The sequence below is a fragment of the Gouania willdenowi genome, chromosome 6, assembly GCF_900634775.1.
Source record: "Gouania willdenowi chromosome 6, fGouWil2.1, whole genome shotgun sequence".
Classification (NCBI taxonomy): Eukaryota; Metazoa; Chordata; class Actinopteri; order Blenniiformes; family Gobiesocidae; genus Gouania; species Gouania willdenowi.
The window spans coordinates 26,704,695-26,717,623 of record NC_041049.1 but is presented as its reverse complement, the minus strand read 5'-3'; the positions used below and the strand labels follow the sequence as shown (position 1 = coordinate 26,717,623).

Genomic DNA, 12,929 nt, shown 5'->3' with positions numbered 1-12,929 from the left:
TCTGATCTTGGTGTGGAGTGTGCATACCATCGTCTGTCTCTGTGTGTGTCTCCCTGCTTGTCTGCATCTTTGTATGCGTATCTCGTCTGCCAAAGTATCTGTGCGTGAGGCTTCCTGTTTGTCTGAGGCTACGTTCACACTGCAGGTCTTAATGTGTAATTTGGATTTTTTTGTTTTTGTTTTTGTGTGCTACATATTAAATGCATCTTCTATCAGTTTGGAGTATGAATGAAATTTGATCCTGAAGTAGGGCTGGGCGATTTTGCCTAAAAAAAAAAAAAAATCACGATTTTTAAAGAAAAATTTGAGTTTCGATGCGATTTTTGTTTTTTTTTTCTTTCAATGCACTTAAAAATGACTGCAGACATCAGATATATTGTCAAAAGTGCAACTTTATTGCTGTGATTGTCCTAAAGAGTTAAAATGAATAGAATAATCCCCCAAAAAGGAAATGAGGCTCTGTCATTCAACAATTTCAAGCTTTAACCCAGGTTTAAGCAAAAGTGCAACAGCAACTTCACAGTTGCTTAAATTTTCTGATTAAGAAATCAGATAACTACATATTTTATAATATATAACATTACAATTAAAAAAATTTGTAAAGTCTTCCCTTAACATCTCAGCATAGTGCGAATAAAAAAATTAAACATGCCTGTGGCACACATATAGCCTACTCAAAGGGTAAACACATGTAAACAAAGGGGGCTGGCTCACATCTCACTACGGTAACCCACAAGGACGGAACGCAAAAAAGTCTGAAAAAACTGTGGTAGGAGAAAAAAAATGTAATTAAAATTAAAAAAAAAAAAGAATATATATATATATATATATATATATATGTATATATATATGTATATGTATATTGAACTCAAATTTGCTAAATAAAATTGATTAAACTGAATTTTTGCCCAGCCCTACCCTGAAGTTATCCGCAAAAAAGTAATGAGGTATGTGACCTGGTTCAATCAAACAATAGTTGCATTGCAAAATATCAGATACGTATCGAATTTATATCCACATATGAAAGTGACCTGGGTTTGTTTTCAAAAAATCTGAATTGTACTGTTCTTCATGTGTGCATTCTCTGGTCTGGTGTGTGGACGTTTCGGGCTTGCGTCGTGTGGCTCAGTGGTGTGTTCAAGTTTGTGTTCCATGGCGTACAGCAGGGCGGTGTTTACCATGCGCTCCGTAGTTGGAAGTTTAGTTTTTTTGTCTCGAGGTTTGTGGGTGTGAGTGAGGTTGGATGGCATAGGGACTCCTGTACGTTAGGGTGAGTGTTACGAGAGGCTGGTATGGGGGAAGAACTTGTTTTCGTGGGCCGAGCCCCAGCTGTGCACACCGGAGTCTTGTTTATTTTGATTATGTTTAGGATTTATTTCAGCAAGTAACGCTGCCTTGGGTCAGTCCATCTAGTTTATCTTGTCCGTCCACTGCATTTATTGTTAGATTCAGTTTGTTCTCCTGCCTTTCTTCCGAGAAAGGCTGGTGGGGTGCTTCAGCGCATTTCAAGCCCACTCTTCAGGAGGTCTGCCTGCATTGACTTCCCTGGAGAAGTCATTTTCTGTGCTTAAAGGAAAGCCTTGTATAAGATAAAGACTGATTTACCCACATTTCGGTGTCTGCCCGAGTCCATGCATCTGGGTCCTACTGCCTGTTCTGCCTGGTTGTGACACTACTGTGCATCACATTTCTGTGTCTATTATTCATGAAGCCAGCTCACTCTCCATCGCACGCTTCTGTTGTGGTTAAGACTCAGTTTTCTGTTCCTTTGGAGGTGGAAACATTAAAATAATGCTAAATGGACCTTCTTTAACATTTTGATGACATTCCAAAAAAACAAATACTAATACTCTGAATTACAGTTCGCAAATTGTGTACCCCTCCCCCACCCCGCACATTAGTGCTTCATATTGCTTAAAGAATAGTTTCACTTCTGTGGTTTGTGTAGAACTATGACACTGCTTAAAAAGGTCTCCACATGACCAAAACACATCCTTGCTTTAGTGAAGGATTACAGTATTTTTTGTGAGGTAAACTTTTCATGATGCATAAAAGAAGAGAGTGGACATGTCATAGCCATAGAGTATGATACTCCCTGGATCTGCCTCAGTGCTTCTGCAAGCCTGCAGTTGAGCAGATTGCAGATTACACATTAACTCAAACAGTGCTCCTTAAGTAGTCAAGATTAAATTTATCTACGTATGTTGAGGACCTGGGCTCCTACTATCCGTTAAAGGATTTTTGTTGGATGTCTGTATAAGCTGCAGTCAGGACAACATACCTGTTCCAGCACAATAAATCAGAGAACGGACTTTAGTTCACATTTCTTGCATTGCTATTTGTCTTTTCATAGTTCTTCTTTAATATACTTTTCTTTTAAAACCTGTAAATACACACTTATCATCCAAAGGTAGCTCCTCAATTGGTTGCACCAATTTAACCCTCAACTATCGTCTTGACGCCACAATGTGGGCCTGAAAAAAACAAGCTTCAAACCTTTCCTTGGGCAATTTTTCCCACTTTTCCCACATCACATTTGACGTCGCGTGCACCTGTTGGATATACTGTAGCCCACTTCTTATAAGGCAACTGTAAAAATAGAAGCAATTAACCCTATTTGACTTTTACCAACTTGGTGTTATGTATTTTCTGTGTAAAAGTATTATTTGCTTGCAGGGTTCCCACACTGTAGTTCTCTGAAAACGTATTAAATGTGGCGTGCATAAACTTGCATGCACTTGCTGGAAGACCTTTGCGTGTAAATCCTGCTGATCAGGCCCTGTCAGTTAGCCAGAGACACACACCTACACGCTCACACGTTTCTAGGTGGGACTCTATCAAGATTATTGGTTGAGGGAGTGATGGACTCTATCATCAGTTTTCTGACCCTCTTCCTCCTTTTCAGAGTCGGGGAACTCTGCCAGTGCTTATCAAGCTCTAATCGGAGGCACACCCTGCATACAGCGCCAGTCAATTGCAGTGTTTGATTAGTGTTGTGAGAAAAGTTGTTTCTGTAATGATAGGCAATGCATTGGATCAAAATTCAGAAAGTGGTTTTAATTATGTTCTTGTATATATAATGAACTGGATGAACAGCACCCTTGAGGTGTTGCTGTCAAAAAAAAAAAGATTGAAGCCCTATTTTGTTCAGTCAGGACTGGTAGTTTTGGCTAGATTTCTCTTTGGTGTCCTTGCAGCGTACTGCATAAGAACTTATGACAAGGCCTTTTGTTGGGGTGACATATGATTATGCAAAACGAGTGCAAGGTTAAAATCAAGTGAAGGCAAAACAAGCGGAATATCTCCATATATGTATATTAGCCTTAATAGTGCTGTCATTTCTATCTGAATATACTTATACAAGATGCAAATCATTACATTAAAATACATACATCGGCCTACGAAACATCAAATTCTGCTCTTCAGGGATTTACATAGAATTCTTCATTAAATGGCAAATTCGATTTAACTCTACATAGAACTCTAACCCCCACGAAACACACCTGACCCCGACAAACTACTCTCTGAATAGAGAATCATCACATTATTCAAACCATTTGAATATCTTGCGTTTTTTTCTTGATGCAAAAGATTAATTTAATCTTAAGAATTTCAAGTTAGACTTTGCAAGCTTCATCTATACTGAAATTTCTATGTCTACCTCTGCTGCAAAAGTGTTTATGAATGCCACAGTGTTTTCTCGCATAACATACTGTTTATTAAGCTTGGGGCAGGTTGACTCATCATAGTTAGAGCTTGTACAAGCAGACAATAATGATATTGGATAGAAATCCTGTAAGATTGCACCACTGTGACATTGTAAAAAACATCATCCCCTGAGCTGGGAGAACAGGATTGGGTTGGTCAATTAAACTCTGCACCTTCTCTACTTGATGTCACGTTGAAGCTGCTGTTAGTAGTGACCAGGTGGAAACCTTGTTAGACCACTTAGTATGCCTGGGCAATATATCAAGATTCAAGATATATCAAGTTTTCTATTTTGGCAATATAGAAAATTACAATTTTGCCTATATCTATCTATTTTTAGTTATAGCTTATTTTGTATTAAAATACTTGTTTTAGGAGTCACTGCTTTTGCTACTTCTCAAAACAGCATGAAAAGCACAGTTAACGGACCTTCCCCTAAAAGTCAAACTACAGAACTCATTCACACATGCTGTCCCTAAGAGGAGAAAAAGCCACAAATGGCAGAAATTGTGCACCAGCAAATTGAACCCAAAATTGTCTTTCTGGTAAGACTTAATTGAGTTAAAAATATCGAGATTTATATCACATATTGCCATCTTAAGAAAAAATACCATTTAGATTGAGCACATTTAGTCAAAATGCATTTTTAGTCAGAGCTTTTCAGGAGTGGAATAAATGACCCAAAACACAAGAAGTTGTTAAACCTTAATATTATAGCTCCTCAATAATCAACCCTGGAGTCACTGATTCTGATTGGGATCTTTGCTTTGAGTGATTTCATTCAGCCAAGATGATGAAGAGCCTTATACAGGTTTATACTGTAGTGCCCTCTCCCTACACTGGACATGCACAGCCATCGACCTTCTCGCACACAAACTCAAGTCCGGTCCTTTAGAGCAGTGAGAGAATACAAAGTATTCAACAGTCGCCTTACGTTAAAAAAGGATTGTCGATTTTTCACAAACCCTGTCTGGTCAGGTGAAACAATAGTGGGAATCACCCTCTCAAGGTGTTTCGCCAGTACCTTTGCTAGTACTTTAGCATCCGTGTTTAAAAGTGACGCTGGTCGGTAATTGCTGCCATTTAGGGGATTTTTATCCTTTTTAAGTAGCAAAGTAATAACAGCCTGACGGATGGACAATGGAAGTAGTGACATATTGACATATTCAAAGATTCAAAGACTGACAGCGATGTTGGTGAAAGCAAATCGGAAAAATTTCTTTAACAAATCCACCGAAAAGCCATCTGACCACAGAGACTTGCCGCTCTGCATGTCCCTTATTACCAAGCCTATCTCAGCTGCCGAGACGTCCCTCTCCAAGTCATTGACCAGATCAGAGTTTACTACAGGGAGATTAAGATCTTTGAAAAAGTTTTCAAAATCTGAATCTATTTCCACAGAATCAGAGGAGTACAGTGACGGCTAAAACTTACTAAAACATGTATTCATTTCTCCATTATCTGAACATTTATAGCCTTGGCCATCATTAATCGCTGGAATGGACCTCTGACACAGCTGGTGCACGAGCAGACAGTCCGTCTTTTCCCCATGTTCATGATGAAATTTTCAGCTTGGTGAGTAGATATGGTATTATATTCAGTTCACAATGAAACGCGTTTCTTAGCTAATTCTATCGGAGTATGACAAAATTTCCTATCGAGTGATAAGATTGCTTCATTCAGCTGTCGTGATCGATTAGAGTTTTTCCTCTTTTTATGAACGCAATAATACATTATTTGGCCCCTTAGATATGCTTTTAGAGATTCCCAGATAGTACAGGATGACACACCTGGGGTTTGGTTAGCCTCAAGAAAAATTTTATTTTTGTATTGATTTGACAAAATTCTCATCTAAAAGAAGCAAAGTGTTAAATCGCCAAGGGCGAAATACTGATTGTGTATCAGGAATGGATAATTTCATGCATAGAGGAGCATGATCTGAAATGACAATTTCTGTACAGTCGCACTCCTCCACAAGATGCAAAATTCTATTGTCCGTGAAAAAATAATCAATTCGGGAATATGTCATATGAATAGAGGAATAAAACAAACATGCTCTTGCAGCAGGGTTATGACAGCGCCACACGTCTGCTACCCCATATGTCCCCAAAAACACTTTTATTGATTGGGCAGACTTAGTGAGGGACGCTTTGCCAGATGCTCGTTGATCCAAAGACAAAAGCACACTATTGACATCTCCACCAATTTTAATACTGTGTTGACATATTTGGAATCATTGACAAAAAAATTATTTAAAAAGTCACAATCGTTTCAGTTTGGTGCACAGACCGAGGCTAAAATGACAGGGAGTGTGAATAGTTTCCCTACCACTATTACAAAGCGCCCTGTGGAATCTGCATGCACCTCTGATGCAGTAAACTGCACATCTACCAATCATAATGGCTACCCCTCTTGATCTTGTTTGGAAATTAGATTGGAACACCTGACCAGAACACATTTTACTCAGACTCACACTATCTGCAGAACATGTCTCTCCTGCAGAAAGGCATTGTCTGTGTTGAGATGTTTTAGATGTGATTGTATTTTCCTATATTTTAAGGCGTGATTAAGATATTTCACATTCCAACTTACACAATTGACTGGACACCCAAGAGGATGATTACTGTCGTGCTAGCCATTTCACAAGTACCTTAGGTACTCAAAATAGAAATCATCCAATAGCAAAAATTTGGTATAGCAACCCCCTCTGATGTTTGAACCAGGAGACAAAAAAGATTAAAAAAAACACAATACAATTCTGAATAGGGCTGGGATAAACGATTATTTTTTAAACAATTCATCTAGCGATAATTTTTTCGATGCATCAATTAGTCTAACGATTAATTTTTTCCAGTTCAATTCGATTTGACTCGATTATCTCCCCATTAATTAACTAAAAGTATATTCTACATGTTGATTTACATATCTAAAATAAAAAAAACATGAATTCCTTAACATTGCAATATATGTTTATTGCTTTTCAACTCAGAATTCCAAAATAAAGTTCAAGTTAGAATATAATGTGTATGTGTGTGCGTGTGTGTGTGTATCTGTTGTGTGTGTGTGTGTATGGGGATTGGATTGCTTCTAAATTCATGCGCACCAGTGTAGCGAACGTGTAAACGAACGCGTACCCTGCGCCTGCACGTCTGCTCGTCTGATCTACATTTCCCATAGACTTAAAATGGGTACACGGGCACAAGTCACGTCTGCATGTGTGCTTGGAGACGTGTTAACACGTCTGCAGATGCTTATAACTTCACTCACGCCACATCTGCCACTAGGCAAGGCAAGGCAAATTAATTTGTATAGCGCATTTCATACTCAAGGCAACTCAATGTGCTTTACATGATAAAACATTCAATTGTTTAAAATCAATAAAAATCACCTAACTACTTAAATAAGGTAAGTTTAGTGAAAGTTAGGTAGGCAGGTACACGTGCGTTAGACTGGTGTGCATGAATTTAGAAGCAGTCTACCCCCCCATACTTTGTGTGTGTGTGTGTGTGTGTGTGTGTGTGTGTGTGTGTGTGCGTGCGTGCGTGTGTTGTCCTTTAGGAAGTTTAAGGGAAAAATAAAAGGTCAGACTGCAAAGGAAAAACTCCAATAGATGCCTATGTGTACAGCAAACATATGTGTTTATTTTACAAATCAGGACGGACCACTAGGGTATCACAGTGGTATGTTAATGTGTTCTCTCATTGCATGTGTGAGTGTGCTGTTGCTGCTGCCGCTGATGTCACGGCGGGTCGCCACGTTGTCCCGGCCCTAATTCTGATAAAAAAAATCCACACATTACTGTGCTTGTACTGAGTAATACTGCTTTAACCACTTGGGCTCCCGAGTAGCCTCAAGCCTAAATTAACATAATAATAATGATTCATATGAGCATAATAAAGTTATGTAGCTTACTCAACTGAACAAAATAAAAACACAAAAATATGAATGTGGCTCTGTAATGAACACCTGTTGCGGATGCGTAGTAGAGCAATAAAAACACTGGAAATATCGATTATATGCAAAAACAAAAATTAAACACACTTCAAAGTGAAACTAATGGGTCAATATACAACCTGAGCAGACCGTGGATAGCAGGGTTACAGTCCTAAAGTCATGTCGATCCTTCGTCGCCGGAATAACTTTCTCCTTCACGTACGTCATGGCAACAGCTGGGTCAATAAACTCCAAGTCCTCTTCACCGTGCGTTTTGCGGAGCCGTGCTGGGAAAAGTAATCCATAGCGCACTCATTTTTGGTCGTAAAGAAGCCTCTTCGCATTCGTAAAAGCTGCTTGAGCCTTGGCCACGGTGGTAGTGTAGTCGGAGAGAATTGTAACCGGTGCATCCATGAAGTGCAGCGGGCCACAAGTACAAGCGTAACGAAACACCTCCGCACAATTTTGATGATAATGGAGTTTTGCCACAATCACTCGGGGCCCCCCGCCCAGTTTCTTTTGTCTGGGTGAGTGATGTGCACAATCCACTAGCGGCACCTTCTCGAGCTGTAAAACCTCTTTCAGCATTTTGTCCACCGCCACAGGGGAGCTGAGCTCTGACTCCGGAATCAAGTCATATTAGCCCCTTCACCTCAGCTTTCAACTCGGCCTTTGTATCTTGTAAGGCGACAACCTCATCTGACCAAGTGGACAGACTGTCCTCCATGTCATTAACTCTCACTTTTACTTGGTCCATGTCCGAACGAAGCACAGCAGTGTTGTTAATTAATGCTGTTTTTACTGACTGTATTTCAACCCTATGAGTGTTGAAATCCTCCGCAAGGGCCTCTTTCATCTCTTTCTTTATCATGGCTGAAATATCAGCTTTAAGGTCGAGAAGAACTTGTGCCTTCAGGTCCACCATTGTGTCGGGTTTGTTGGGCGAGGGAGGGGCCGCGTCACCCGTGGTCTTGGGTGAACTCTGGTCCGATGCTGCATTGGGCCTACCTTTGGCTGGTCCTGTGTATTTATATTTTCGGAGGTTTGAAGCCATTTCAGTGTTTTTAAGACGTCAAAATCATCAGTATCCAAAACTAAACCGAATAAACCTGAATATTGCTAGAACAACTCAATTGACGATGGCAGTCATTTTTAATCTCAAATTGTTAAAACAACTCTCCTCAATTTTACCCAAATCCTGCCATTTTCTTAAAATTATTCCACAAAATTTCCTCACATTGCATAAAAATTGGCCACAAAATTTAAATGGTTTATAATGAAGATCCTGCAAAGATTGATATATGTCACTTATTGATTTGATATTATCAGTGCCGTACATGTTTTATATTTTATTTATATACGGAAGTGCAAACTAGAGCACAATAATGATTAAATTACTAATTTTCTTCCCTAAAATCTGTGACCCACTTTAGATCAGCTGCTTTGTATTTGGCCCTTGAACTAAAATGAGTTTGACAGCCCTGTTCTAGCATCACCATTGTGTGTATTGTGCACATCTTAAACATACATAAGCCCAGGTGTAGTGCTGCTCTGCAGTGTCCTCGGGATGACTACGAGCGTCATTAGCCATGGCTTCAGTGCGTTCATCCACAGAGATATTATAACAAGCCATAAGAAGCCCAGAATATAATTTCTAAGCATTGTATCACTCAGCAGTCAACCAGCCATTCTCAGCAGCTCCTGCCTGGAGACACAGACAGCAGCTGGATGTGCACTAAGATGGGTTTTGTGAGTTTAGTCTGGAGCTCCAACATTTGCAATCAGTCAGTATATGTTTGGGGAGGCGGTACCTGCTGAGAAGCCACGCTGTGCTCTCACTGAACAGATCAGCACCATCTCTGAAGACACACGGCTCTCCACATCATCCAATAGTGCACAAGTCAAGTTTTATTTTCAGCTTGTCCTGTCAATGCTGTGTTTTATCACCCATTACTCTAATTATTAAAACTGTATACAAAGTGTTTTTTAATTAATGAGAGAAAACATGTGTGAGGTGTGACATTGCCAAACACTCTGACTCTGTGCGTTATATTTTTAGTGAAATCACTGTGTGCAAAGACCTTGAGTTGTTTTTATCAAGTGTACTGCAGCTACTGGAACCGACCTGTGCTCATGACACCATTTTTCATGTTGATGCAACAATACACTCTAAATCAGGGGTCATCAACACGGTGCCCGTGGGCCCCAGGTAGCCCGCATGGACCATGTGAGGTGCCCTCAGACCTGTTCTAACAGCAGTACTCGTCACCAGTCAACTCCATGTTAAATCTGATTGACCAGGCTTCAAACAATAAGATAAATTCAGATGACAGATGTAGTCAGAGCTTTAGTAGAGTTGAATACTGTTGGATCTGATAACTTAAATTATCCATCCATCCATCTTCATACCCACTTATTCCCGTTTATCAGGGTCACGGGGGTCTGCCGGTGCCAATCTCCGGCTCTCATAGGGCGCTGGGCGGGGGTACACCCTGGACAGGGCGCCAGTCCATCACAGGGCAACACAGACAGACAACCACTCACTCATTCACTCCTTAGAGACTCCAATCAACCTTACAGTCATGTTTTTGGATTGTGGGAGGAAGCCGGAGTATCTGGAGGAAACCCACGCAGCACGGGGAGAACATGCAAACTCCACACAGAAAGGACCCAAGTGTCCACCCCAGGGCTTGAACCCAGGACCTTCTTGCTGTGAGGCGGACGTGCTAACTTAAATTACCCGTCTTTAAATGTTTACTTTCACTGAAACATTGACACAAATGTGTTCAAGTATTGCAGATAACATTTAATTAAATAAAAATAAAATAAAAATAAGTAATAACAATAATAATAATAATATTTTAAAAATAAAATGGAGTTTAATGAAGTGTTACATAATTGGTAAATAGTAAGAACATGTCATGTTTCAGTTAGTAAAAGAGTGGCTAGTAAAGGAACATGATGATTCCCTATTAAAATGTTTCAGAAGTGGTAATTTGAAAATGAAACAATGGCATAAATGAAATAGAAATAAAGTATTACATATTGAAACTTTACTACTTTTTTAGTAGATGTAAAGACTTCCATCATTATCTTTCCCTTTAATTAAAGTGAAACTGGAAATTTGTAGTAGTATTTCTGTGTTTATCAAACTGGTAGCCCTTTGGATTATTCAGTAACTTTGAAGTAGCTCACGGTTTCAGAACTTCCCTGCCCATCCTAACATTGACATTTTAATGAATGTCACTATTTTTTCATTATTATTGGTTTTTTTTTTTCTCGAACATTTGTTGGTGTCATGAGCACTTTGAGGTCACTCTGACCAAACAGGAGAGCAGCACTGTGAGCACAGGTCATATCTGAAAGTATGAAAAAAAGGCTTCTGGAATTAATTTACTTAAGCTATTTCCAACAATGTTGTTGTTGCTGTTTTTAGCAGTCAGTGGAGCACTTCTTTTTCTTTCCTTTAGTGAGCAGGTAACTTAATCCCACCATGGCCACGTTAATCACAGGAAACAGAAATCAGCTCTTGCATTGTTTTGCTCAACCAGTTTTTGTGTAGATGTTGGAAGAAAATGTATCAAACTGGCTGAAGTGGATCACTGTCACAAATAAACACACTACTTATGGGAGGTCCCTAAACGGCCCATTTGGCCCCTTCCAGATTCTCCGTCTGTTGAAGCTGCTGCTCTCACACGCATGTAGAGAAGCTCTGCGACAGGTCAGTGTGTGGCAGGGTTTAACAAGTTACCGTTAGCTGGGAAAAGGTGGACTTTTCATCCCCCACCATCTGCTAGTTTTCTGTAGCCACTTGTCCGTACACACAGAGATAAAGGAAGTCACTGCGGGGAATCAAACGTGCGCTGCCAGCACTACCTGCTTTTGGAAGGATCACATAAAAGTGTATGTACAGCACGCTCAGTCAGTTACAACTAATCAAAGCAGCCTAAGCTTTCAATCTCCTACTGATTCATTTAAAAGAAGCCAAATCTCACTGCAAAACATTGGTTTTTACTTAATCGAGAGAAAAATATATTTCATTATGAGAACAAGAATAAGCAGAACAACCATAAGACCATGGTATTGAACAACCAAGGCCCATTTATGCACGTAGGGAGGGAATATGGGGTGAGTTCGTACATTTTCTTCCGGTTGCATAATAACAGGCGCACTTTTGTCATATTGGGCTTTGCCCTTTGTAAAGAAACTGGTCAGAATTTTTTGTGAGTCGCTGCATTTTTTTTTTTACACGTTTACACAATAGTTAAATCTAAATCTTAAATCTAAATCTGAATCTAAAATCCTAAAGGCACACTGCCTAACTTTTGGCCACTAGGGGTGTTAAACCTGTAACTTTTGTGTCAAGTGGCCACAAGCGCCTCAGCACTGTTGCAAAAATCAACAGTCAGTCAGTCGGGCCAGCCTCCCTTGTCTTTTGATTGTGTATGCAGACAGTAGTTGACCTGTAACCTCAGGATAAAGATTGGCTCTAAGGGCTGGGTCAGTCGGGCTAGGGTGCGAAGCGGGGCTGGGCTTGCGCTGCGGCTGGAGGAGCAGCCGCCGCGCTCCTCTCCGTGCTGCCGGAGGTTCGGTGCTCGGCCCTCCTTGCCACGTTGGTGGCGCTCCCCCCACTCCCTGGCCTTGTCGCCGTCATTGCCCCCTTTGCCGGGGGTTGGCGCGGACGTGGCAACGACGGCGTGCGCGGGATATTGTCCGGTGCCGGGCGGAAGGTGGGTTGGCAGAAGGGGCCAGGTCTCGGTGGCGTCTTTTTAGCCTCCTCAGAAGCAGTTTTAAACTTTTTGCTTGCCTCGGCCATGACCAGGAGTCGAACAGGTGGAAAAATACTAGCAAAATCCTTCGCCCAATGAGTATATCCTAGTAAAGTGATACGTTCTCCAGGCATTCTTCAGGTCACATGACCTGACCAAAGACAGTCTGTCTTTCCAAACTTACATGGGCGGTATTTCAAGAGGGAAGCCCCGTTCGGATCATTGATACTGTCAAGCGCTGTATATTGGCCTGAAGAATCATTTAAAATAACTCATATGGGTCAACTCTTTAGGTCAAAAAGTCTGCGGTGTGCCTTTAAATCTAAATGTTAAATGTAAATCTACAGGATGACCAAAGCTAACACAGACGCTATTTGCAACAGCTCTATTTTTTACTGTTGTGTTAGAATACAGCCTGTCAAGGGAGCTTATTATATTGATGTTTTAAAAGGAGATTCCAGTAGAAAAGCCAGAGCCACATGGGTCCATCATGAAATGCTTTCTATTCAAAATAATCTG

General features: G+C 40.5%; 1 protein-coding gene across 11 annotated transcripts in view; it reads left to right on the top strand.

Annotated features, from left to right (window-relative positions):
* plekha5 (pleckstrin homology domain containing, family A member 5) overlaps positions 1–12,929 on the top strand; it is a 143,884-nt gene that overhangs the window by 21,796 nt on the left and 109,159 nt on the right. For 8 of the 11 annotated variants that reach the window (XR_003674235.1, XM_028448913.1, XM_028448912.1 and 5 more), the window contains exon 4: positions 5,184–5,283. The exons of the other annotated variants lie outside the window; for them this stretch is intronic. Coding sequence is in view for 7 of the 8 variants with exons in the window: in XM_028448913.1 (XP_028304714.1) it covers positions 5,184–5,283 (100 nt within the window). In the remaining variant the exon portion in view is untranslated. The remainder of the gene's footprint in view (positions 1–5,183; positions 5,284–12,929) is intronic. 11 annotated transcript variants of the gene reach the window in all.